At 54.8% G+C, this 25,776-nt stretch overlaps 1 protein-coding gene across 1 annotated transcript; it reads left to right on the plus strand.

The window, feature by feature from the left end:
- The first annotated feature begins 1,490 nt into the window (after positions 1-1,490).
- LOC135416921 (uncharacterized) lies at positions 1,491-24,726 on the plus strand. The gene is made up of 10 exons (XM_064660256.1): positions 1,491-1,650; positions 4,641-4,828; positions 13,944-14,062; positions 17,236-17,325; positions 18,898-18,997; positions 19,109-19,251; positions 19,403-19,593; positions 19,961-20,070; positions 20,370-20,511; positions 21,067-24,726. The coding sequence occupies exons 1-10, from the start codon at positions 1,610-1,612 to the stop codon at positions 22,877-22,879; spliced, it is 2,937 nt and encodes a 978-aa protein (XP_064516326.1). The 5' UTR covers positions 1,491-1,609; the 3' UTR covers positions 22,880-24,726.
- The last annotated feature ends 1,050 nt before the right edge of the window (positions 24,727-25,776 follow it).

Genomic DNA, 25,776 nt, shown 5'->3' on the forward strand with positions numbered 1-25,776 from the left:
GGGACACCTGGGAGCAGCCTGAGCCACCTTCCTCCCACAACTTCCCTTCTCCACTTGATGGAGATACCAGAGTGCAATTCCAGGCCTGAGCTGGATCTTCCCCTACCTTATTGAAAATCGCACCCAAATTCCTGGATCTAGGAAGGTCACAACCAAACGTTTTACTCACTTCCCATCAAACTGACACCATCCCTGCTGACCTGGCACATTTTTGATCCCATTAGCTGCCTCTGCTTTGCCCCCGGCAAGAAGCGATCGAGTTTCATTTCAAGGATTTATCCCTGGAATTTGCAAACGGCTTCAAAAACCCAACCAAACAACCCACACAGGATGTGACTGCGTCTGGGTTTCCTTAACAGCTCTATCTGCAGCTATCCCGGGTTGCTCCAAGCCCCATCCAACCTGGCCTTGGACACTTCCAGGGATCCAGGGGCAGCCACAGCTTCTCTGGGCAACCTGTGCCAGGGCCTCCCCACCCTCGTTCATGAAATGGCAAGGAGGCTGCGTTTGGTAACAGATACTCATCCAGGAGAGGATGTCCAAGGGGTCTTGGAGGATGAAGCAGGAAAACAGCAGGTCCTGTTCAGTGTGGGGAGCTGTAGGAGTGATGTGGGTGGGCACTGCGCTCCCACGCATCCACACAACACGCGGGAGCGGCGTCTTGTCCCTGGAAATGGCAAGGGAGGGGAACAGGCTTGATTTTTAAGTGAAAGGATTTGTGGTAACGAGCAAACCACAGCTGGATGTGACATCTCTGTGCCTGGCCTTTGTGTCCCTGGTTGCCTGTCCCTGTCATCCCTGTTTTCCCCACAGCAGCTGGACGAGGTGTGTGTGGGGGGAAGAGCGAAAGCTTTGGACGGTGTTAACCCAGGGAATTGCAAGGTGAGAGGGAACAGGCTGTTCCTGGAGGGGGACAAGCGAGGAGGTCAGGCTCTGGAACGGTGGCCCATGGACACGGTGTTTCCGAGCATTCAGTGTCCCTGGCGGGGGGGCTGTCCCACGGACACGGTGTTTCCCAGGATTCGGTGTCTCCTGGGAGGGGCGATGTCCCACGGACACGGTGTTTCCGAGGACTCGGTGTCCCACGGACACGGAGTTTCCCAGGATTTAGTGTCCCTGGAGGGAGGGATGTCCCACGGACACGGTGTTTCCCAGAATTCGGTGTCCCTGGTGGGGGGTGTCCCATAGACACGGTGTTTCCGAGCATTCAGTGTCCCTGGCGGGGGGGGCTGATCCAGGGACACGGTGTTTCCCAGGATTCAGTGTCCCCTGGGAGGGGCGATGTCCCACGGACACGGTGTTTCCGAGGACTTGGTGTCCCCTGGAGGGTGTTTCCCAGGATTCAGTGCCCCTGGCGGGAGGTGTCCCACGGACACGGTGTTTCCCAGGATTCGGTGTCCCCTGGGAGGGGCGATGTCCCACGGACACGGTGTTTCCCGGGACTCGGTGTCCCTTGTCCCCAGGACTGAAGGGGGGGCGGGGCCGATACCGAGGGGGCGTGTCCGGGGTGTGTCCGGGGCGTGTCCCCGCCGTGTCCCCCCAGCCCCGCCCCGGGCGCGGTCCCGCTCCGGCTCCCGCTGCCGCCGGTGCCGCTCCCGCCGCCCGCGGGATGTACGCCGGGAGGAAGAGGAAGAAGCCGGTGCCCAAGAGGTGGGTGCAGGGAGGGGGTTCCCCCCCGGGGACCCCGGGGCGGGGCGGCCGAAAACCGGGCAGCGGGAGCCCGGCTGGATCCGGGGAGCTGCCGGGAGCTGCCCTGGTGGGAGCACCGGGGGAGCGGCATGCTTGGGTTACTCGGTTTTAATTAGGGTTAATTGGAGCTAACGCTGTGTCGGCTCTGGCACGCTGGTGGGAAAACAGAAATCCCAAGGATGCTCGTCCTGAATCCCAGTGAGGAGCCTCGCTGGAGAGTTTGGGCTGCTCGGCTGTGATTTTGCAAGCTGGGGTGGGTTTCGGTGCCTGCCTAAATCAAACGTACAACGATTACTAATTACCAAAACATCTCAATTCCTTAATAATTAATTACCACTCTGCTCAATAGCTGTTGCATAACATCCCCCCCGGTGTGTCCCCGGTGTTTCCTGGCTCCCTCATGCCTTCCCCCCACCCCCAGTTCCCGAGTCCTGTCAGCCTGTTTAACCTCAGGCTTGCAGGTGTATAGGAAATCAAGGTGGATATATATTTCTGGGAGGCCGTGGGGGGCATGGATGAGCTGAGCCCAAGCCTGGGATGAAGGTGGGAACATCGACATTATAAACCTGTGGTGAAAAGTTAACTCAGAGCCTCTCTTAGCTGTTTATTTGAGAGTCTTCCTGTGGAAATATGAAGGGTGGTTGTTCTGCCTCAAACCTGTCTCCTGTTCACCTCGGAGCAGCGATTCCACCCCTCTGGTGTACCAGACTGAGGGTTTGGGCTGGATTTGTGTGGCTCAGGGGGTGGGAGAAGGTGTCTTTTTAGAGCAGAAGGGCCCTCATTCCCTGGTTTTGCAGGGTCAGCCTTGGGAATGGGAAGGGATTATTCTTCTCTGTGCCAGGTCAGATCTTGGGGCGGGATCCTGCCAGGAGAGGCTGGGTAGAGCGGGGCTGGGGGCAGTGGGATGTGCAGCCAGCCAGACATCTAGGGGTGAGGAGGATGGGGTGAGGGACTTCTCCGGCCCCTTTGCAGTTTGCCCAGGGCTTTTTACTTAAAAAAAAAAAAAGGAAATTAATAAAGAGCAATATATCAGCTCAGGCAAACTCCACTGCTGGGAATAATATCCCTTGGTACTTGCCAGCTTGCAAAAGGGACAAACTTCCTGCTGGGTTCCCGTTCAAAGGGCAGCTGGGGAAAAACAAACCACAGCATCAGCATGGCCTTTGCCCCGCCGGGAGCAGAGCTTTCCACCCGGCTCCGCTCCGGCCCCTCCACTTGGGGGTCACCGGCTCACCACGGGCCCCATGGCACAGCTTGCAATGTTTGCTTGGTTTGTAACCATTTCACAAGGCTCCAGCAAACAGAACAGGGGCTCAGACCTCTCTGAAACACTTTTCCTTGCCTGATGTGCAGGTGTTGAGCAGGTTTGTTGAACGCCAGGGCTTGGTGTGCTGTGCTGGGGCACCAGCACTGCCTGGGGCACCCTGGAGGGGCTGGAGCTGTGCCCTGCAAAGAGGGGGCACTGGGGATGGAAGTGGTCCAAAGAGAAGGGAATTGAGACAGATTTCAAACATCTAGACCAGTCTTTACTGTTTCCATGAGCCATTTTCCTCACTGTCACCCCCCCTCTGAGGGTGCATGCTGTGTGCTGCAGCTGGGGACATGCAGGCACAGAGATGGTGGGGTGTCCTCTCTCGGCCTTGGGGTGACTCGCCGCTGGCTGTGCCACCCCCTGTGCCTCAGCCAGGGGACTTTCGGTGCCTAGCCAGACTATCCAAGAGATCCCATTGCAACTCTGTGTTTTACCCACTCCTGTGCTCATCTCCAGTCTCGTTTTCTCTTCTTTCTGGCTGTTTGGGGGCTGGATTTGGAGAGCGAGTGAGCTGAGGACTTTGAGGGGTATCTGAGGAAACTCAGACTAATTTGCTTCACCTCTTTTTTGTTCTAATCAGAGTTAAGGGAAAACTGTTTTTAATTTTTTTCCTTCCTGTGGGTGACTGTGATTTCAAAAGTGTTTAATCCACTAGATCCATAAAAGCCCTGGTGCCAGTGTGTTTTGCCCAGCTTGTATGGACGAGTTTGGTGATGAGTTGTTCCAGTGGTCCTGAGTGAGGATCTGGCTCTCCTGATGCTGCTGTTACAAACCAGCAGGATTGAGCTTTCCTGGGGAAATGCTACAATTTTCCATTCATCCTTAGGAGACCCCTTGGTCACTCTCTGAGCTGAAAATTCAACAGGCACCTCACTGCAGTTCATTTAGTGCTCATTTCCCTTCGTGTCACGCTTGCGAGCAGCCCTGCCAGATGAGATTGGAGAGTGGTGGTAAAGGAGAGAGCTTAAATTGCTGCTAAATACTGGCAGATCCTGTTATCCAAAGCTCCTTTATGGAGAGAGGATGCTTGGGGAGGGGGAGTTTGTGGTTAGACAAATTCCATCAAACAAAATGAGGTGCGTGTTAAGGCATGCAACCGAGCCAGATACGGGGGGGGGGGGAGGGTCTTTCTTCAAGCTACGAAATTCAAATTGGCATTAAAAAATGAAGCAGACAAGGTGACATCCAAGACTCATTAAAGTTGTTAACTGAGCTCTTGGTGCTGTGCGGGGCTTTCGGCTGGAGCGTGTGAGATAACTGCAGCTGATAGAGATGGCATCTTGTGTTGGCTTGAGGCAGAGAAGAGCTGCTCTCGTGGACACTGTTCCTTCTGCAGGCTGAGGGTTGGTCCCAGGGCCTGTCTGGCATCAGATGCTGTTTTAGTTTAGAAATACCCATCTGAAAGGAGCAGAAATCAGAATAGTGGAAGTAAACAATTTTTTTTGCATCTACTTTGCTTTTTTTTTTTTTTTTAATTGTCCAAGTCATGGAATCCCGGAATGGGTTGGGTTGGAAAGGACCTTAAAGCTTGTCCCATCCCACCCCCTGCCATGGGCAGGGACACCTTCCACTCCAAGCCCCATCCAGCCTGGCCTGTGGGCAATCCCAGTGTGATTAAACTCTCCTTTGCCTCTCCCAGCCCCAAACCACCACCTGCTGAGGGTGTGAAGTCCAACCCCTCCAAGCGGCACCGCGACCGGCTCAACCAGGAGCTGAACAAGCTGACGGGGCTGCTGCCCTTCCCCGAGGATGTGTGCTCCAGGCTGGATAAGCTCTCCATCCTACGGCTGGCCGTTGGATACCTGAAGGTCAAGAGCTACCTGACAGGTGAGTGTCCATGTTGTGAGGGGGGGAAAAGCCCCTGGGGTCAGTCCCCAGGGGACTGCACAGCTCATGCCCCACCCCAAGCTTTGGGAGGGAAAGCTGTGTTTCCTGAAGATAGGATGGTGGTGAGATGTGGGATCGGGCCCTCGGATGCTGATAATGCAGTGTTGCACCTTTAGCTGAGGTGCTGGACTGAAAATGCCCAGGAAAAATGGGCAGGAAAGTACCTCATCTCCCAAAATGTGGTGGAGTTGGCAGTGGTTCCTCATGGGATCCCTCACAACACACGTTTTATCCGTGTCCCCTCTGGAAGAGATCATTGGAGGGGTGATTCTGGAAGGAAAGCCTGTGTTTTTTTTTCTGGAAGGAAGGAATCCCCTTCATTTTTGGATGTCACACATCCAAGTCTGGTTCTCTTCGGTCAGTTATGGGTGCTTGGTGTCCTGGAAAAGCAACATCCCTGGGACAGGGAGACCACCTAGTTCAGCCTTGGAAACTGAGGGTTGGAGAGCAGGCAGGTGAGTGACTGGGGAGGGGTTGGGGGGTGTTGGGAGCAGAGGATCCCGACCCCATCACTCTTGGAAGGGGTGACTGGCAGAGGAACATCACTATGGATGGAGGGAGCAGTTTGGGTGCCTGCCCAGGAGCTGAAACCTCCTGCAAAGTTCCTCCATCTCCATCAGCAGCCATCCTCCCTGTCCTTTACGTCCAAACACTCTCATTTACTTCCAAAAACCCTCCTGTGTCCCTCTCCCACCAGCCCATGGTGAAGAAGGGAGTGATGTCTTGTTGAGCAGCAACATTTCCCTCATCCAACTGGAATGGCAGTTTAAAATTACATTAAGTAACTATAAATTTATAGTATAATACATATTCCCTGTTATTATGTTCCATATTACGTATTTTCATATTTATTCCATATTTGGTATTCTTATATTTATTCCTCCCTCTCTATCCTTCCCTTCCTATTCTTCTTCAAGCAAATCTTTAATTCTTCTTCAATCCAGTCTCACTCCAATCTTCAATCCAATCTTCTTCAACGTATTATAATTACAGTATATTTAATATGTAAATTACAGTATATATAATATTTATCATATCATATATATATGGTATATAATATGATATATAATTATTAAATTATAAATTGAATTGAAACCCCCCAGGGTCTGTAGGCTGCTGGACCTGGCACTGCTGGGTTGATGGTTGGACTCCATGATCTTGGAGGTCTTTTCCACCCTTTATAATTCTGTGGTTGGGCTCCTTCTCCTGAGGCTGCAGCTCACACATGGAGCTGCAACGGGGGGAATCTCTCCATCAGAGCTGGTTTCCCGGGTGGGACCCAGAGCAGCTCCATCTCCAACTCCCATTCCTGGGCAGTGCTGGAGCATCACAATGGCGATGCCTCTGGAATGGGCTCGAAGGTGGCTGGCAGAGCACCCAGTGTAGCTGAGTGTGGTGGACCCTCCTCCTTGTCTGTGGTCTCGGCTGTTCCCTGAGCACCCCTGATGTGTCTTGGGAGCTGCTGAGGGCTGTGCTGGGCCTATGCTGGCTGACTGGCTGTGAGTGAGAAAGGCTGTGACCCAGGGGGTCCTTCCTGGGAGCAGGACCCCAGAGGATGTGGTGGAGGCATGAAGAGGCACTTGCAGCAGAGGGAAGATGTCTTTGCACAAGAGAGGTGATTGCTGCACACATTGGGTGTGCTTTGGGCTCCTCAAAGCCAAGGATGGACTGAGAGTGAGCTTTGCTGAGTGCTTATTCCTCTCTTACCTGCTTTTTTTGGGAAAACCTGGGGAATGGGGTTCAGTTCCCATGTGTCTGAGATGCGGGATGGGTGGCTGGGAAGGAAGGCAGCCGAATGCCGTGATGGCAGGGTGTGATGTTTTGGGGACACCACAAGTCCCTCTGTCCCAGGCGGTGCTGGCAGAGCATTAACTCCTTCCTGCTCCCTGACCCAGCCATGGGCTGTGGCACCCAGCACGTGTCTGGGCCAAGAGGGGAAATGGGGGTGCAGAGCCTGGCTGGGGGGAGTCGCCACATTCCCACGAGTCACCAGGACGTGGGGACAGGGACATACTTCATCTCCAGTGCCTAGGGCTCGATGGAATGGGTGATGGACACTGGTGGAGGCAGAGCATGTGGAGGACAGGAAGGCAGCAGCAGCTTTCTGTGCTTGAAGGCTCCTGTTGTGTCCTCTCGCCCCCACAGACTGAATAGACTTGGCTCCCTTAGCTTTTGCCTCATGCCCAGCCCTCTGGAGCTCTCCCAGGGCCCTCTCCAGCTGGGATGCTGGTCTCCAGGAAGAGACCCCTGTGCCAAACTCTCCAGATGGGACCTGTGCCTCCAAGCAGGAGCTGGTTGCTGCTGGCTGTGCTCAGCATGTGCTTCCCAGTGTGAGAGCTGCTCTGGAAATGCAATTGGCATTGCAGGGATTTGTGTTCCTCCTTGGAGACCCGTCCTGCCAGGCCAATTACTCCCATTTGGCCACTTGCCTTTGATTTCCAGCTCTTTCCCCTTGCTCTGCCCTTGTTTGCCCTGAAGTTCATCGTGTTTGACTTCAGATCATCCCCCCGATTCATCAAGGTCTGCCTGGTTCCAGCCCTGCCCGATGAAGACCCGTGTCGGCTGCAGGTCAGGGCAGCCTGTTCCTGGCTGTTCTTGTTCCTGGTGTGTCCCCTCAGGCATTCTGGGGGGACGTGGTGAAGCCCCTCGTGCTGTGCTTTCTGCTCCAGTCTTGCTTCATGCAGGCCCCTCTCCTGCAGCAGGAGAGTGTGGCATCACCTGGTGAGCTTCCCTGTCCCTCCCTCCATCCACAGCCCAAGTGTGGCCTTATCTCCAGGCAGGAGACAGTGGATATTTTGATAGACTGATAATTGCCTTATCTCCAGGCAATTGATAGACCAATTGCACGTGGGCTCACAGGGTGATGCCCCGAGGCTTCTTTTCTTCTTGTGCTGCATTTCTTGTGCTCCCTCCATGCCTGGAGTGGAGCTTCCCTGTGTCGTCTGCGTCGAGCCTGGCTGAGGGAGGGGGTTCCAACCTTCTTCAGTTTCTCTGGTATTTCTGATATGTGGGTACTATATGCCTTTGGCTCGGGAACTGACCTGTTTAATGGGGTGTAGGAAGTCAGGCATCAGGGTCTGGGGCAGTGTTTGGGGTGGGACAGAGTGGAAGACAACCCATAGTGGGTTTGAATGCTGGCATCAGTGCCTGCTTACAGGGTGGATATTAGGGAAAGGGTCTTGCATCTGGGTGGGACCCTGGTTTCCATCACAGGGTAGTGACTCACTGCACCATCTTTTAAAGTTGCTTTGCTTTTAAATGTTCTCTCTTCTGTCCATGCTTTAGCGAGAAACCAGAAAATTAGTAGTTTGCTGGAAATGCAAACTACTATGCAAGGCTCAGGTGTAGAGAGGGAAGCCCTCAGAGCTCCCTCCATGCCTCCACAGGCTGATTTTGGGCACACACATCTGCTGTAAGTCCTCTGTCCCCTGCTGCAAGTGCTGCAGGTGTTGCACAGCTCTGGTGTCTCAGCTTCTCTGTGCAAAATAAAAAAAAAAAAAAAATTAAAACAAAAAAAAGGAAATTTGGCTTTTGAGTTGGGTTGGTTTTGGCTGTGACCCCTGGGCTGACTCTTCCCCGTCGTCAGGAGGAGGAATAGACCCAGGAGTCCAGGTTTCCCTCTTCCTTTGCTTTTGGCATGCACTTATCACCAGCTGTGGGTGATGCCCTGTGGGTACCTCGGGGGGGGACCTGCCATAGCTGAGCACTCCTGTGTTTGTTCTTCTCACCGAGCTGAGGCTTCTCCACCCTCCCCAGGCCAGAGCCTGCTTTGGGCATCACTGATCTGTCACAGAACCATAGAATGGTTTGGGTTGGAAGGGACCTTAAAAACCATCCAGTTCCAAATCCATTTTACTGGAGGTTATATGGATAAAACACAGCAAGGTAGGGGCTCAGGGCTTGGTGTCTCCCAAGCTTTGCTCATCAGAGCCAGCCTTTGAGTGCTGGTGGATAGCGATGACAAGCCTGGTACTATCAAAACCTGCCTTAGAGGCACTCTGAAGGTTTTGTCACTCGTATAAAAATTGACTGAACCTCACTGCCAGCCTCATGCTGAGCTCCTGTCTGCAGACTGTTTTGCAGTGGTTGCTACTTGGACCTGTGTGACGGTCTCCCAGACAAATCTGGAGTGACTTTGCTGATCCCTGTCTCTTTGAGAGCAAGTGCCCCAGGAGAAAAGCTTGTCCCTACGTTGGCAGTGCTGCGACTGCCGTGGTGCTCTGGGCTCTGTGTGCTGTGATGGGAGCCCCACTTGCTGCAAGCAGTGAGAGCTCGTGAAAGCTTGGGTGGGTTTTAGTGCTGAGCAGCTTGGAAAAGCTTCAGCTGGCTGGAGAGCTGTGCTGGGCTTTGTTTCCTACAGTTCCTGTGACAAAGGAAGCAGATTCTGGGCTTGCAGATGTGGCTCTGCCAAGGGTGAGCAAGAAAATGGGGCTAAAAGCGCTCTGTGAGGTGGAGAGGGTGTGCTTAGGGAATGTGCTGCCATGCCCTCTTCCTGGGTCACCCAGGTGGAGAGGTCTGCAATGGGGAGGATCACAGAGTCCTAGAACACTTTGGGTTGGAAGGGACCCTAAGGATCATCTCCTTCCACCCTCTGCCATGGGCAGGGACACCTTCCACTAGCCCAGGTTGCTCCAAGCCCCGTCCAACCTGGCCTTGGACACTTCCAGGGATCCAGGGGCAGCCACAGCTTCTCTGGGCAACCTGTGCCAAGGCCTCCCCACCCTCCCAGGGAAGAATTCCTTCCCGATATCCCATCTAACCCTGCCCTCTTTCAGAACCCATGGAAAACCCTCTCCTGCTACAAGAGCCTGGCAAAGCTTGGGATGACTAACAGCTCCTAACAAGCAGAGGGTAGTGGGGTCCCTCCCCGTGCCCCCTGGCCCACACCCAGCCCAGTGCCAGCCTGGGGCAGGAAATGCCATTGGCCACGTGTGGGCCACACATGTGCCCTGGCTGTGTTTACCTTCCTTCCAAACCTCCTCCAGACACATCTGGGCTGCTGCCCAAGCATGAGGGAGGGCAGGGTAGTGTCCTGCACGGGCTGTGACACGTGGCAAGACTGTCTCCTGCACATCTGGCTTCCCACGAGGATGTGCTGGGTGGAATATTCCTGCCACCACTGGCCTTCGAGTCCTGGTGGGTCTCCATCCACCTGCCTGTGGAGGAGTGCAGGATGAATCCTCCTAGACCCCTGCTGGACATTCACCATCCCTGCACTGGTGCAGTTAGGAAGGTTAGATCCAAGATCCCCATCTGTGCCACGGACTGGTCCTGGGAAACCCACTGCAGCTGACCCTGCTGGAGCAGGGGCTTGGCTTAGGAGGTCTCCCCAGGTCCTTTCCCACCACTGCTGCTGGTCACACCAGGTTCCTTCCCAGTGCTCCACTGCAGGGCAGCTGGCACAGGTCTCACTGGGCAATCTCACTGCTGTCAGTGTTAAATTAGCTTTTTTGTTCATCTCCTTGTGTTTTGTTGTTGCCATGGGCCAGAGCTGCAGGGGTCTGGGCCTGAAGCAACTGATGCAGTGAAAGGAGTCAAGTTTAAATCTGTCCCTGGGTGAGATCCTGCAGGACTGTGTGGGATGAACGTTTGCAGCAGCAGGTTGGAGAGGCTGGCATGGGCTTTGGGGATGCCAGAGCTCTCCTGGGCATTTCTGTGCTCCTTGGGAAATACTGGGTGACTTTTCCTAACAGGTTTATAATCTGTGGCTTTGGCACTTGTCTGTTTTACTTGGATGGCATGAGCCTGCTCTGCTTGGCAAAATGCCTTTGTTAAACAGCTGGGGCAAAGGTTGGTGCTAATCTGACAGGGTTTGGGATCAGATCCAAGAGGAAAACAGTTGTGCGTGGCTTGGTGTTGCTGGAGGAGCTGGGAGCTCCTGGTTTTTTGGTGCCAGGCATCTCTGGAGCCAGTTCAAAGGGCAATGCTTGCCGTGGGCGAAGCCTGGCACCTGCCACCGGTGTAACCCAGCCCGTGAGAGCAGAATTGACTCCGGGGTTGTCACCAATAACCCTTTTTTTTTCAGTGCCAAATCCATGCCAGAGGCAAGGGATGTGTGACAAGCAAAAAGTGGAGAGATTGGATTGCTTTGCTCTTTTTCCCTTCTTTCTCCTGCTTGAGGGCTTTCCTCCACTGCAGGGCTTAGAAACCCCCTTGCAGAGGCAAGAAAGCCCCCAAGGGTGGATGAAAATGTTACTGATCCTGTCTGGCATCTTCCCTGGCTGAATGAAAGCCTTTTCAATCTTTGAGGATCACACCAGTGCAGTAAACCTCCTCCAGTGCTCTCATGGTGCTAGGGTTCAGGACAGAGCTGGATTTTCCCCTCCTATCTTAAAAGTTACACACAGAGAGCCCTTATCCAAGCACTTTGAAAATAGAAATTATCACCAAATCGCTTCAGCAAGCGCCTGGAATTTGTCTAGTATTGCAGATGACTTTTCTCGTGGTCTTTTTCGTGGAATTACGGAATCGTTAAGATTGGAAAAGACTTCTGTGATCATCAAGTCCAACCATTAATCCAGCACTGCCAAGCCCACCACTAAATCATGTCCCCAAGCACCACATCGTCGTGTTAATTCCCATTTATTCTCAAGGATGCGCAGCAGGAGGCTGGAAAAACTGGGCGCAAATAGCAAAAGTGCATCGTCCTTTTCTCTGCAGTTGTTTCTATTGCTGTGGGTACATTATAGCTTGGATACATGTTGGACCTGTTTCCTGTTGGATGCTGTAAGCCCACAGCAGCTCTCCCCAGCTCTCCCTGCAGATGCTGCTGGCGGGCACTGGGAGAGAGCTGGAGACCACACGTTCCCAGGATGTGCGTCCTCTCAAATCACTCACTGCCCTTTTGGAGCTTTGTTTTGGAAGAACTCGTTCCTTTTTGAAACCCCCTGCCAGCCTGCCTCGTTTCAGTGCTTCAGAGGAGAGTCAGCACTTCAAAAGAAATCAGATTTAAAAAAAGAGCCGATGTTTCATTTTGAAATTATTCCGCTCCATGAAGTGTAAATTGAAGCCAGATCCACGGTCCAGATGGGCTCAGGGTGTTTGAACTTGGGGATCACATGGCAGTCATGTGAGAAGGCTTTTTGTTTGGTGACTCCTTGCCTTTCCCAGAGGTCTCAGATCCCCTGGCCTGGCTGATCCACCTCTGAGGGCACAGGATGGGAGAGGGCAGAAGATGTGACTGATGGAGAAGGTGGAGGTGCTGCCTGAGCATCAAGTTTTTGGGGAGGCTGAAGCATCCCAGCTCTCTCACCGACAGAGATCGAGGATAATTCTGCTTCGTGGCCTCAGAGCATCCTCCCCCTGCTCTTTGTGTCACCTTGTGCAAGGCCTTCAGCTAATTCCCTTTGCCCTACCTTTGTCCCTGCCCTGCCTGTTGACAGCCTGCGTGGGCAGGCCCTTGTCCCATGTAGAAATACATCCCAGGGATGTTTTGGCCCCAAACTGGGTTTTAATACAAACATGCCAAGCCATCAGGGGGAATGCCTTTGCATACTGATGGTTTGATGCAAAGCAAAATGTCTCATGGCAGCGGTTCCACGTGGAACTTTTTTGGGTTTTGAATTATTTTGGCTTTGAACTTGGTGTTCCCAGGGAGTGGCGGTCTGAAAAATAAAAACTAGACACGATCCCAGTATGGGGAAACTGGAATAGTTTATTGAACACGAGAACACTATTTTAAAGGCATCTGGGGCTGTATGTTAATGAAGGGGACAACCTATGTTAATTGGGGAGTTACACAAATTTTTACTGCAATTTCCAAATAGTTAATTTTTCTTCTAGTAGGATTACATGGGGGACAGAGGGATTACAGGGGTTTAGACATGGTTTGATACAATCATCTCAAAAGTCCTTTCTGATTTCTGCTGGAGCCAAGCTTGATCCATGAGGTAGAACTTTAACAGGTCTTGTGAGAAGGGTCCAGCTCCTTCAGATCACGAGGTTTTTGTCAGCCCTTGTTTTCCTTTGCTGAAAGCTGGGTTTGGGCTCCCACACCAGGGAACAAACCTTTAAAACCTTTCGATGGTGGAGCGAGAGCTTCTGCCATGGAGAAAATTAAACGTACAGTCAGGCTTGGGGTGGTTTGAGGTTCTTCCTCCTTTCCTACCACTCCCCCAAATTCAGAGGAGTTTTTCCCTTTGGATCCACCCAAGGTCACACAGCACCATCTGACCCACCAGGGCAGGCAGTGATCTCTGCTGGGATGTGGATCCCATGGGATAGGTGAGCTCTGTCTGACCTTGGGGCGCTGTGGGAGCTCATGGTGGTGGCAGAGGTGGGTGGTTCCTACATGGGGGCTGCTTTGACCTTTATCTGTGTGGGGTTTTTTTGTTGAGCTGGCACAAAAACATGCCTTGAAATTGTCCTGAGTTTGGACTGAGGTTTTTCAGTGAGAATCAGCAGATGAAGTACCACGTTGGGGATGTCCCTGGGAGCCGCCCTCCTCATTCCTGTTCCCTGAACAACCAGTTCTCTGTGTGTCCTCTGATGCCCAAGGTCCTGCGGCCAGGGCAGGAGGAGGTTTCATGTTGGTTGCACCCAAGAGTGTTGCCTTAAAGGCCTCTGGGAATATGGGTAATTTGGTGGCATCCGGGGTGGTTTGGAAAGGTTTGCCTCCGTCCTTCTTCAGCCCTGAAGGGCAGGAGAGTTGAGAGAGCACCCCACTGGGGTGGCTTGAAGCGAACTCCAGCTCTACCAGCCTCTAACCTGCAGAGTTATTGCTGTATTGGGTGTTGTTTCCCAGCCTGGCCATCCCAGAAGCGCTTAGCTCCCCTCTATCCTTTGCATCTCTGCCTCAGACCTTGGCAGAAGTGAGGTTTCCCAGAAATGGGATCAAGCAGGGAAAATAATCTCTGGGAGGAAGCCTTGGGCGAGTTGGGCATGGCTCTGTCATGGGCTCTGTGCCAGTTCCCACTGGTCTCTCCTCCCTCCAAGCCAAGTCCACGGGCTCTGGATGGTGTGGTGTGGCTGCATGAGCAGCCCTGGGGTGGGCAGGAGGAGGAAGAGGCTCCTGGCTTGCCTCTTCCACACTGATTTCTTGCCTTCTCTCTTGCAGCCACAGCTCCGAAGGCTGGCAGCTGCCTGCTGGATCAGCCCAGAGCCCCAGGGGGGAACAGACACACAGACTTGCAGGTCGACAGGGAGCCATTTCCTGAGGGGGAACTGCTGCTCCAGGTAATTTGGTCATTTGGGGTCTTCCCAAGCAGCTCTGGAGCATGTGGTACCATCTGTGGAGCAAGGAGAGACCCTGCCTTGCCTGGAGCTGCTTCCCTGTGATTTCTGCAGTCACTGAGCACCCAGGGACAGAGACCAGTGACACTGCCTGGCTGGGACAGGTCCAGGTCCCCATCCCACCATTCCCTCTCATCCCCACTACCATTTTCTGCCCCTTTGGTTACACTACAGCTCATGGACTCAAGCTCCATCCCAGCCAAGAGGTTCAGGGATATCATATGGTGGTGTAGGGATTGATCCCTCATTAGTCTCCGGGGTGGTGTGTTCCTTATGTTCTGGCAAATGCCAAGAGGAGAATGGTGATAGCTCAGGATAAAACGTCCCCCAGGAACTCTTTGCCCCACCTGGGGTGTTGCATGAGCTCTGTAGGGATATGTTCCCTGCCTGCCTGCGTTGGGAAAAGCCCAGCTTAAGTTTGTAGGTTGTGGGGGAGAAAGGGAAGATGGATCTTGAAAGGAGTGGTGCAAGAAATCCGTGGCGGTGGGAGCTTTGCTTTGTAGAAAGGCCAGCGAGTGTCTAATGGGAGAGCTGTCAGGGAACTCCAGAGCATGAGGGGCTGGTGAACCAGCTGCCCCAGAATGCTCTTGGTTTGGGCTGCCATTTATAGATGTGAGCTGGAAGGAACTAGGATGGAAAGGTCACATGGAAAGGCTGGTTGCTGAATAAACACCTGGGCATGTCAGCTTAGCAACCCTGCCCTTGGGGGCAGGGCAGGTCTGTACAAGACCCTTAACTGCTCCCTGTTCCTGTCATTGCCTGTGCCTGTGCTTTCACAGAATTCCAGAACAGTTTGGGCTGGAAAGGACCTTAAAGCCCATCTCATTCCACCCTCTGCCACAGTCAGAAACACTTTCCACTAGCCCAGGTTGCTCCAAGCCCTGTCCAACCTGGCCTTGGACACTTCCAGGGATGGGGCAGCCACAGCTTCTCTGGGCAACCTGTGGCAGAGCCTTCCCACCCTCCCAGGGAAGAATTTCTTCCCAACGTCCCATCCAACCCTGCTCTCTGGCAGTGGGAAGCCATTCCCCCTTGTCCTATCCGTACATACCCTTTACAGAGTGCCTCTCCAGCTCTCTTGGAGACTTTTTGGGCCTTCACTCCTCTTCTGCCACCTCTCCAAACACCAGCAGATGGATGCTTGGCTCCTTGAAGTCTGCCTTCAGTCCCTTCAGCCCAGAGCTGTGGGGGCTGGCGGGTGTGAGCAGAGCCCCAGTACGAGGCTCTGTGTGGGATTTTGGTGAGGCAGCGACTCCTGGGAGCTCAGTGTGACTTCTGGCCGTGGACCTCAGACCACACGACGGCTCCCACGTGGGCTCCGGTCCCAGCTGCCTGCAAGTGTGACAGTCACGGAGGAACAGCTGGAATAACACGATGGGGAGCCCGTGGTTGCCCCAGTCCCACGATGGAGCTGCTCCTGAGCCCTCTCCAGAGGTTTGGAGTTGGACCATCTGACGGCAATTTGGTGATCCACCAGAGCCTTGGCAGCCTCGGGTGATTGAAGGCATCTGGAGAGCTTATGAGGTGTGAGTGTGACAGAAATCCCCCACTGAGCTGCCTGGTGGCTTTTTTTTTTTTTCCCAAAGAGCATTTTAATCAGATACTGTAATTTGCAGAAAGCTCTGACTCGAGGCCCCTCGGGGGGCTGCAGCACACAAAGGGAAGGACCAGTCCCTCAGCAAGCTGCATCTGTATGTTAAGTTTCCATTTAAGGTGCTCTTTTCCTAATTTCTCTCCATCTGTTCACTAATAAATATATTACAGACAAGAGCAAGGGGCAAGAGTTACTGTCTAATGCAGTGCTTTGCTTTTGGTGGAAATCAGTCTGAAATGGTCACCAGGTATCTCTGGATCTTCATCTTGCCTCATTTACTGGGTGTTCACTGGATGTGTGAGCTCCCCTCCCTTTACCCCAGCCATGATCCTCTAGAGTTTTGGAACAGTTTCCCTAATTTGTAGTGAGGCCTTGGCACAGGTTGCCCAGGGAAGCTGTGGCTGCCCCATCCCTGCAAGTGTTCAAGGCCAAGTTGGACATGACTTGAAGAAACCTGGGCTAGTAGAAGGTGTCCCCGCCCGTGGCAGGGGTTTCGAACAAGGTGGGCTTTAAGGTCCCTTCCAACCCAGACCACTCTGGGATTCTTTGATGTGTCAGGGCCTTCACAAATCTGGGATCTGATATTCCAGATTTTCCCACCTCTTTTTATTTCAAGGTGGGTGTTGGTTTTAGCTGCATCACCATCTTTGAATGATGTTGGTGACTGGGTTTGGTCCTACTTTGTGTCTGTTGTGACGAGTTGTTCATGTACCCTCGGAGCCGAGAGTGGCAGAGATGCCCTCGGGTGCTAAGGGTTAAAAAGCAGGTTTTGGAGGGGAGGAAGTGACTGGAGACAGTATGGGGAGAAGACATGGAAAAATAAGCTTGTATAACCTCTATTTAGGATGAAGAGCAAGGCTTGAAGTGTCTTTGGATGTCATCCTTAAAATTAACGAGTGGGTTAGGTCAGGTTAGGGAGTGACTGGAGTTTGGTTGCTACCTTTGAAGGCTTTGTTAGCTTGAACTGACTCCAGACTTATCCAGGAGTCTGCAGGCTCCTGAATGGCTCAGAGCAGCCCTTCTTCCCCCTACACACCCATTGCTGCTCGTTATTAAAGTTGTAAGCAGGTTTTGTTAGAGGAAATCACAGAATCATAGAATATCCTGAGTTGGAAGGGACCCACAAGGATCATCCTGTCCAAAGCAGAGCCCCAGAAGAGTGTAGCTGTACCCAGCTGGTGCAGCTGGAGAGGAGGAAACCTAGGAAAACTCTAGATCTTCCATGAAACCTCTCCTTAGCTGGTCCTTCGGTGCAGGAGCTGCCCTGCAGTGAGGCCTTCCATGACGGGTTTGGAGAAAGTGGTCAGTCCATCCCAGATCACTGCTCATGCTGGGGACAAAAAGACCAACAGAATTAAGTCCTGTGTGGTTACCAGATGCTTTCCTTCTTGGTGGGGTTCCTTCCTGATGAAGAAGGTCCCTTCCTGTCCCCCTGATGCTGAAGAAACACCTGAGGAATTCTGTCTTTCAGCAGCTGGGTTGAAGCTGGAGAGGGTAACTCTGGCTCAACTTCTGCTTTCAGGCACTCAATGGCTTTGTCATCGCTGTGACAGGAGATGGCTACATCTTCTACATCTCCCCTACAGTGCAGGACTACCTGGGCTTCCATCAGGTGGGTACTGTGTTTTCCTGGCATGCAGGTGGATGCACTGCTTGTCTGGGAAGGAAGTGCTGATAGCCATGCTGGCATGGCTATTTCTTCTCCCTTCCCAGCTCCCCTGGGTCCCTTGTGATGCACATTCCCAATGAGTCATGTTCTCTGGGGGCTGTGAAAGCCAAGAAGTGTGTTTGTGACTTTAGTGGGAACAGATGCCAGCTGAGCCGTGGCAGCTCTGTGTCCTCTTGCCTTTGTGTATGAGAGGGGTGTGAGATATTTCTTGTATCGTCCTGCTGGGCACACATGCCCTCACTTAGTCGGCTGATGGAATCTCACCAACAAGCAGTGTCAGTGCCCTGAAGGACTGTGAGTTACATGAGATGCCAAGGAAAAGCAGGCCTCTCCCCACATCCACCCTCTTGCCTCTTGATTCCCCCCAAAATCCAGCTCCTTCGGCCAAAGGACTGAGGCAACAGGAGGGTTGTGAGGCTGCTAAACCTGTTTCATTGCGGGGATTCCTGGAGGACCCATGGAGACTCATGGTGTTTGCTTCTTCTTCCTCTCTTTGCACCCTTTCCAAGCTCCCTGGGATCCTCATGGCTGATGCCCTAAGTCAAAACTGCTGTCAGGCAGCAGCTTCTCAAAGTATGCCTGGTTAAGCAGGGGACTCTCATCCAACATGTTCCTGAGGGCAGGGACCTGGCAATCGATGGCCTATGCTGCCTGTGGGCTTGGCAGGACCTCTGGGATACAGATTCCCATGGGTTTCAAGTAAACAAAACCTCCAAAACCCTTTTTTAAAACAGCAAACTCCCCTGCCTAAGTCTGAAAACAAAAAAAATTGTTCGGTTTGGTCAAAATGTACTTGAAATTGTTTTTTACATTGATCCTGTGGAATAAATTTGCGGAGAACCAGGGATGGCAATGCAGGAGACAGCTTTGTGTGCTGTTGCAGACCAGCATCTTTTACTCCACAAGCCAATCCCCTCGGGCACCCCACAGCCTGTCTGGTGCTGTGTCTGAATTTGGTCCTGAGAAGACACTGCAAGTTAACATGGGTTCGCCCCACAGATGGGCAGCACACCTTCCCAAAGAACAGGGGCTCCTGTGGCAGGGGAAGGAGCTGGAGTTTCAGCATTCCCATTAAGGACTGAGAGCCAGAGCCAGGGTGAAACATCCAAGGAAGGGCTGAATAACACTAGGAGAACCTCAGCCTTGACAGTGTGGGGAAGAGGCTGGAAGGCTCTGCTTGGCTATGGCTGGGGAGTGCCAGGGAAGCAAGGAGTGTGTGGTTCTGAGCAGCCAGGGTTACCTGGACATCTCCCTTTCTACTGCTTCTAGAAACCTCTGCTTTCCCCGGGCAGACCCCCTCTCTGCTCCCTTTCCCTCCTTCCTGAGCCGTGCCTAAAAACACAGCCAGTCCTGCTCCTTGCTGCCCAGCACACAAAGCTGGTGGTGTTTGCCTGTTCCTTACACTCCGTCACTCCACTTTTAGCAGCCACGAAGGAAAACCCCGGGCCGAGTCCTCCTCCAGACACCTCTGCCAGGCTGTCCAGGAGCTGATGCTCTTCCCTTGTGTCATTCCAGTCGGATCTCATCTACCAGAGCGTGTACGAGCTGATCCATGCGGACGACAGAGCCGCCTTCCGCCGCCAGCTGCACAGGCCCCCGGCACGCGCAGCCGATGGTGAGCGCCGGCTGATCCCTGCGGGAACACCCTGGCTCCAGTGGGTCTGAGCTGTGAGCTCAAGGTGTGCAGCACAGCTTGGAAAGCTTCCTTTTCCCTTGGGTTTTCCAGCCGTTCCCGCTGAGCAGCCACCGCTGGCTGGATGCAGCGCCACGTCCAGCCCCCAGCACGTCCGTCCTGAGGAGCAATCCCTCATGGAGAGGAGCTTCACCTGCCGCTTCCGCTGCTTGCTGGATAACTCCTCAGGATTTCTGGTAAGGCAGCCCCACATTGGGACATCCCTCTGCTCCCCTTCTGCCCACAGAGTGTTCCCTCAGGGCCACTCGTGTCCCACAGGGGTGGAAGCACAGCTGGTTCCCACCACCCTGTTTGCTTCACTCCCACATGTTCTAATCCCCCCGTTAGGCCTTGAATTTCCGTGGGCGCCTGAAGTTCCTTCTTGGGCAGCAGAAGTCGACATCAGACAAGTCCCCCGTTGCTCTCTTTGCCATTGCAACACTCCTCCAGCCGCTCTCCATCCTGGAACTTCAGACCAAGACGCTGATCTTCCAGACAAAGCACAAGCTGGACTTCACTCCTATGGCCTGTGATTCCCGGTAGGTCATCTCTCACCTTCCCCATGGCAAAATCCCTGGTGCTGGACAGAAAATTAGACCCTGTGGGAACAAGGAATGTCTGAGCCAGCTCCCAGGGCAAGGTGCCTGATGTTTCTGTCACTCCACTGCAGCCCCCCAGTAACACAGGGAGCAGGTTAACTGGGCACCAGTGCTTCCTGTCTGCTGTGGTTTAGCCCAGCAAACCCAGCACAGGGTGGTTTTGTGGAGGAGGGGATGCAACTCAGCCCGGGATAGAGGGTAGTACCAGCCAAAGTGGGAGGCTTTGGCAGGGGATCAGGTCTGGCCGGTAGGGTGCAACTGTGGGGGATCCATCCCTGGTGTCCCAGGGTTTCTGTGCTATTTCCAGGGGGAAGGTTGTCCTGGGATACACGGACAGGGAGCTGTGCCGGAGGGGCTCTGGGTACCAGTTTGTGCACGCGGCTGACATGATGCACTGCGCAGAGAACCACGTCAGGAGTGAGTGCTGGGGGCTGTCGGGCTGGGGGGTTTGTCAGGAGCTCTGCACGTGCAGCTCTGGCCAGGCCATACCATTGCTCCTCAGTGCTGTCTGTGCCGGGGCTGGAGTGCCTGCAATAAAGGCTCCTCCTCCCAGGTGAGACTTGCTCGGGGAGCTGGCAGAGGCAGCATCCTGCACCTCCTGCCCCCAGAGCACGGGCGCGAGGTGCTCCTCGGCCTCGTGGCGTCTTGCACGCGTCACTCGTGTGCCCCCGCAGAGGAACTCTGTGTGTGCCACCTCTCTTGTGTCCCTGCCCTAGTGATGAAGACGGGGGAGAGCGGGCTGACGGTGTTCCGGCTGCTGACCAAGCAGGGCGGCTGGCTGTGGGTGCAGTCCAACGCACGGCTGGTCCACAGGGGGGGCAGGCCCGACTTCATCATCTCCCGCCAGAGAGCCCTCTCGTGAGTATCCCTGGCTGCCTGCCCCTGCTCTCGTGAGTATCCCTTGCTCCCTGCCCCTGCTCTCGTGAGTATCCCTTGCTCCCTTTCCCTGCTCTCGTGAGTATCCCTGGCTGCCTGCCCCTGCTCTCTTGAGAGGCAGCAGGCAGCTGCCTGCCCCTGCTCTTGAGAGTATCCCTGGCTCCCTTTGCCTGCTCTCGTGAGTATCCCTTCTCCAGGCACAGGGAGGCCATGAGAATGGAGGGAAGGGTGGTTGGGTGGCACAGTTGGCACTTTGCAGCACATGCCCTCCTGCAGCATGAGTGAAACGGCTCTGAGGAGGTGGGTGTGGACATGGTCCTGCCTGGAGTGAGCCCTGGACACTCAGCCCTTCCCTGAGCCATGCAGACCTCCCCACAGGCAACCCAGAGCCCCCATCCTCCACTAGTCCAATCCAGCACCTTTCTTCTCTAGAAAAGCCAGGGCAGGGCTGTGAGCTCCTCTCTTGCTGTCAGAAGGGTGGTTTTGCCTGGCTCAGAGGAGAGGCTCATGCTGTTTCCATCTGTTTTTTCCCTAAAGGAATGAGGAAGGGGAGGAACATCTGCGGAAGAGAAACCTGAGGCTGCCTTTTAGCTTTGCCACGGGGGAAGCAGTCTTGTATGAGAATGACCTTCCCGGGTTCCTGGACCCCTTCCAAGCCAAGGAGGAGTTGCAGACACAAGCAAATTCCCACTCAAAGCAGCACTTGGTAGACCCCAACTCTCTCCTTGGGGCCATGATGAAGCAGGATGCATCCATATACAACTCCCACGCTGATAACATGCCTCAGTTCTCCTTGGCAGATTTCATCTCTGAGCCCGAGGGACTGGGCAGGAATGAGGACATCAGTGATGCCAAGGAGGACAGCGACTCCCTCCTGGTGGTGATAGAAACCCTCTTTGAGAAGAGCGAGGTGGAGGGAAATGTCTGCCAGAGCCTCAGCATGGACCACACAGAGCTGCAGCAGTGGGAGGAGGCTCTGCTCAGCTTGGGGGCAGAGGAGGAGTCGCCGGCTCAGGGGGTTGGCCAGAGGCCAAGCACCGAGGTGACATCCTGTGTGGAGCAGATGCTCCTCGGGGAGGATGCTGGGAAGAGCACGGACTTCCCACACTGCAACGAGGAAAACAGCGTTGTGGCTCATTTCCAGCGCTGCTGGGCAGCTAATTCAGTGCCTCAATCCCCAGCACAGCCCCAGGCCCCGGGTGCACAAGGAGCCCGAGGTGCTGTGGTCTCTGCAGGCTCCATTAGCTCTGAGGTGAGCTCAGCTCAGCCAGAGCAGCAGGTCCCGTTTGACCCAGCCGGGCTGGTGGGAGGGACTGTGCTGGGTGTCCCAGTCCCCAGCACCAAATCCCCTGTAGCACTTCAGCGGGCAAGCCAAGTGCTTCAAGCAGAAGTTGCCCCCTCTGCTCCTGTGGATAACGCTGTTCCTGTTGCTCAGAGCCAGCTGGGGTGCCAGCTGCTGGGCTCAAGCTGCCCACCTCCCGTGCACTCAAACACATTAGTGACTCGGTGGCACCATGTCCCGCTCCAAGCAAACCCGGCTTTGGGTCAGAGCGCTCCTCCTGGAGGCTGCACATCAGCAGCTTGGATGGCCAGAGCTCCGAAACAGCTGGAAGCAGCAGGAGCACACGTGGAGTCCCAGACTCTGCTGGCTGGATGCCCCGAGAGCCCCCCGGGGGCCGGGCTGTGGCTGCCACCCCCCTCCCAGCCTGCTCCTTGCCCTGCCCAGGGCTTGCATGAGTCCTTGTTCTCAGGGGATGGGAACCTCCGTGAGGAGGAGGCTGCTCTCCCTGCACAAGTGCCAGCACCCTTAGGAGCCAGGCAGCTGCCAGGGAATGGTGGCTTCCCCAAACAGCCCCTGACACCCCACCTAGAGCCCAGAGTTTCCTGGGAAGGGGAACAGGCAGTGCTCCGAGAGGCCAAGTGGATCTCGCAGCACCAGCTGTGGCTCCCCCAGGCTGGGGCAGGTCCAGTGCAACACAGCGGGCTCCTGCTGGCGTCCAGCATGGCTCCCAGCACCCACCGGATGGACCGTGTTGTGCCGCCAGAGTGCCAGTATGGAAATAGCCTTCTTAGGCAGGAGACCAATTTCCTCAGGGACGCCTCCAAAGTATCCCTTCCCCAGCAGCTGGGTGCCTTGCCTTGCCCCAGCGAGAACCACCCCGGAGCATCCCATCCCTCGGCAGGCTCGGTTCCGAGGTGCTCAGCAGCTGCCCCTGGGAAGGGGGGTGCAGGAGCACCCCCGTGCTCAGAGCGGGGCCCCAGCTGCCCAGCGGGGCCCTCGGTGGGTGGGCAGCGGCTCTGTGCCTGTGACATCCAGCCCAAGGTGAGGTGTGAGGGCTGCAGGACGTGAGGGGTGCCCCACCTCGTGGGGAGGCAGCGAGGGGAGCTGCCAGGGGCTGCGGGCACACCGGCCTTTGTGGGCAGCCTACTTTGAAACATCACTGTGAACTGGAAGCCGCGTTTTGGAAAGCCACCAGCAGCTGGGGGCTCTTCTCATACCTGCAAGCGGTGCCCTGTGCTTCCTGGTCACTCAGCATTTTGTCTTCCAGCGCTGTCAGGCAGTCAAAGATGCAGTGGTTTGGACTTTTTTTTCCCATGAGAAGTCTTTCAGGGAGATGCAGCCATGCCAGTGTGGAGGTTTGTGGGCTCAGGGGGTCCAAGGAAGGACACTGTGCTCACCTGGCCCATGTGGTTGGGGCAGCCTCTTGCAGGTGGACCTGCTCCCTCGCATGTAGCGCTGCAGGTAGCACTGAATGGCTGAATGTTTCTTGACTCAGTGTGGTCTCCTCATCACCTGTGTGTGTGGACCACCCTTGTCACATTGCTGTTCAGTCCCCTGCATCATCTCCACCTGCCTGAGTCCCTCTCCTCCCTCCCTCCTATGCTCTCCATCTCCTCCAGAGCCCCTGCTGACCCAGTTCATTTAGAAATGGGATGTTACCAAGCACTTTGAGAAGCTCAGCAGCACTGAAGGGTCTCAGTGGGAGGTGGAGGTGGTGAGAGCAGAGGCATCCTGGCGGTTTGGGCTCTTCAGCAGCCTTCCTGGGGAATTTGGGAGAGGTCGGTACTAGGCTGTTGTGACCTTTCTGGGATGCAGAAGCTGCTCTTGGTTTTGTCAGTGGCTTGTCCTCTCCTTCCTCTCCTGCGCCTTGCGGTGCCATCGGATGGAGGAACGATGGGGTTCCTCCTGTGGCTTTGCCAAAGCAGTGAGAAAGAAGGGCAGGGAGGGATGCAGTGACCACTGGCTGCTCTCCAGCCCCACTTCGTGCCCCTCAAAGCGCTGTCCTGGAGCCAACAACAATCACTTTGTTGAATTCCCTTTATTTTCTATATTTTTAACCTAAGATGTGAATTCATTATTTTTTTTCCCCCACCGTGGGGCACATTCTCCCAGATCCATCAGGGAAACCCACAGAAGCAGCAGTGATGGGGGCGGGTGTGTTCAATTTGAGACCACACTGGAGTGCAACGTTGTGTCAGAGAGAGGACAGTGATTGGAGATCTTCGTACCTTCCCCCCGTGCACCCATCACCCTCAGCATCACATCTGCCTCTCACACCACTCTTAAGCATTTACCAAGCAAATTAAATCAGGTCATTAGTGCAGGGCCAGCAGCCAGGCAGTGTGTCCTGGTGTGGAGTGGCGTTGTCTTCCTGGATCTCTTCCTTTGTATCCTGCTTTGCCTCGCTGTACCAGGGCTGATGGGGCTTGGGAAAGGTTAAGCTCCTGTCTGCAGGCTGGGGGCAGAGAGATGCTGAAATGTGCCAGACCCCTCCAAAGTGGCCTGGAGGAGCACTTTGGACAGGGCAAGGAGGCGGCTCGCCATGATCCGGACCCAAAAAGCAGCAGGATGGACTCTGCTCACCAGCCTCTGCTGTCCTGGCACTAGTGAGACGACATGAAACACGAGGTGCCAAGGGCGCAGGCTCCAAAGGCCACCTCGGGGTGGGGGCACCCACCAGGCTCTGCTGCCTGGGGCCCTGACAGACCCCCCTGGTGCTCTGTGACTGGTGTCTCATCTCTTCATACCTTGTGGCTGTGCACATAAAGTCTGTTTTGGTGGCAGTGTCTCATTTTACGCTCTGTGATTTCTTTGTGCTGCTCTTGGCAGCCGGATGATGCCGAGGAGAAAGAGACGTTCTAAGACTCACCCCCCTCCCCGTGTTTGGTTGTGTATTAAAAGGCGATTGCTTTGTACGGTGGTGATGTTTGTTTTGACCTGAATCAGTGTCTGTCAATGTCCTCCCCGATTGAGCAGGTGTTGGGAAAAGCCCGGCCCTGGTGCAGGCTGTGTGACACACTCCAGAGGTCTCCAGCCCCTGTGGGCACAGGCAGCAGAGTGGTGTGACAGTGTCCCCCTGTTGCACCCCCAAACTGCCCTGTCAGGTGCTGGGGCTCACAGGTGGTTACACTCGATGCTCACACACACACACACACACACAGGTTCCCGGTGTCACTGCCATGCAGGGACACACACAGGCACTCCCCCAGTCACACTGACAGCCCCCTCTGCCTGCCACCGGGACTGCAGTGACACCAGTGCTCCCACCCCTCACCCGTGTGGGTGGGGGGCTTGCCATCCCAACCCCGCCACTCTCCCTCAGCCTCCATCCACCTCTCATCACCCCTACACCCCTCCTCACCTCTCAACCCCCGTTCAGCCCCCCACCTCCTTGCTCATCCCATCCATCCTCACCCTCACCCTCACATCCCCCCATCCTACCTCACCTCCTAATCCCTCTTCAGACCCCAAATCCCCCCATTCCCCCCCTCCACACACCATCAACCCACCTCCCAATCACTCCCACCCCCATGATCTCCTCATTCCCTCCTCATCTCCCCCCCACACCCCCTCACCTCCTAATCCCCCTTGACACCCCAAATCCCCCTTCAAGCCCCTCCTCCCACCATCGATCCCCGTACATCACCCCCACCCATCATCCCCCCACATCCTTCATCACCCCCTATTCCCCCCACCTCCTACTCCCCCTTCAGGCCCCAAATACCACTTCAACCACATCCACCACCATCTACCCCGCTCTACATCCCCCTTCACCCATCAGCCCCTTACTCCCCCACTTTCCAATCCTCCTTCCGAACCCAAATCCCCCTTCAACCCCCTCCATCCCCATCAATCCCCCTACATCCCCCTCATTCCCCCACATCGCCCTCACCCATCATCCCCTCATATCCCCCCTCACCCCTGCAGTTCCCACTCCGCCTTCAGACCCCAAATCCCCCTTCAAC

Source organism: Pseudopipra pipra, chromosome 7 (assembly GCF_036250125.1).
Source record: "Pseudopipra pipra isolate bDixPip1 chromosome 7, bDixPip1.hap1, whole genome shotgun sequence".
Taxonomy (NCBI): domain Eukaryota; kingdom Metazoa; phylum Chordata; class Aves; order Passeriformes; family Pipridae; genus Pseudopipra; species Pseudopipra pipra.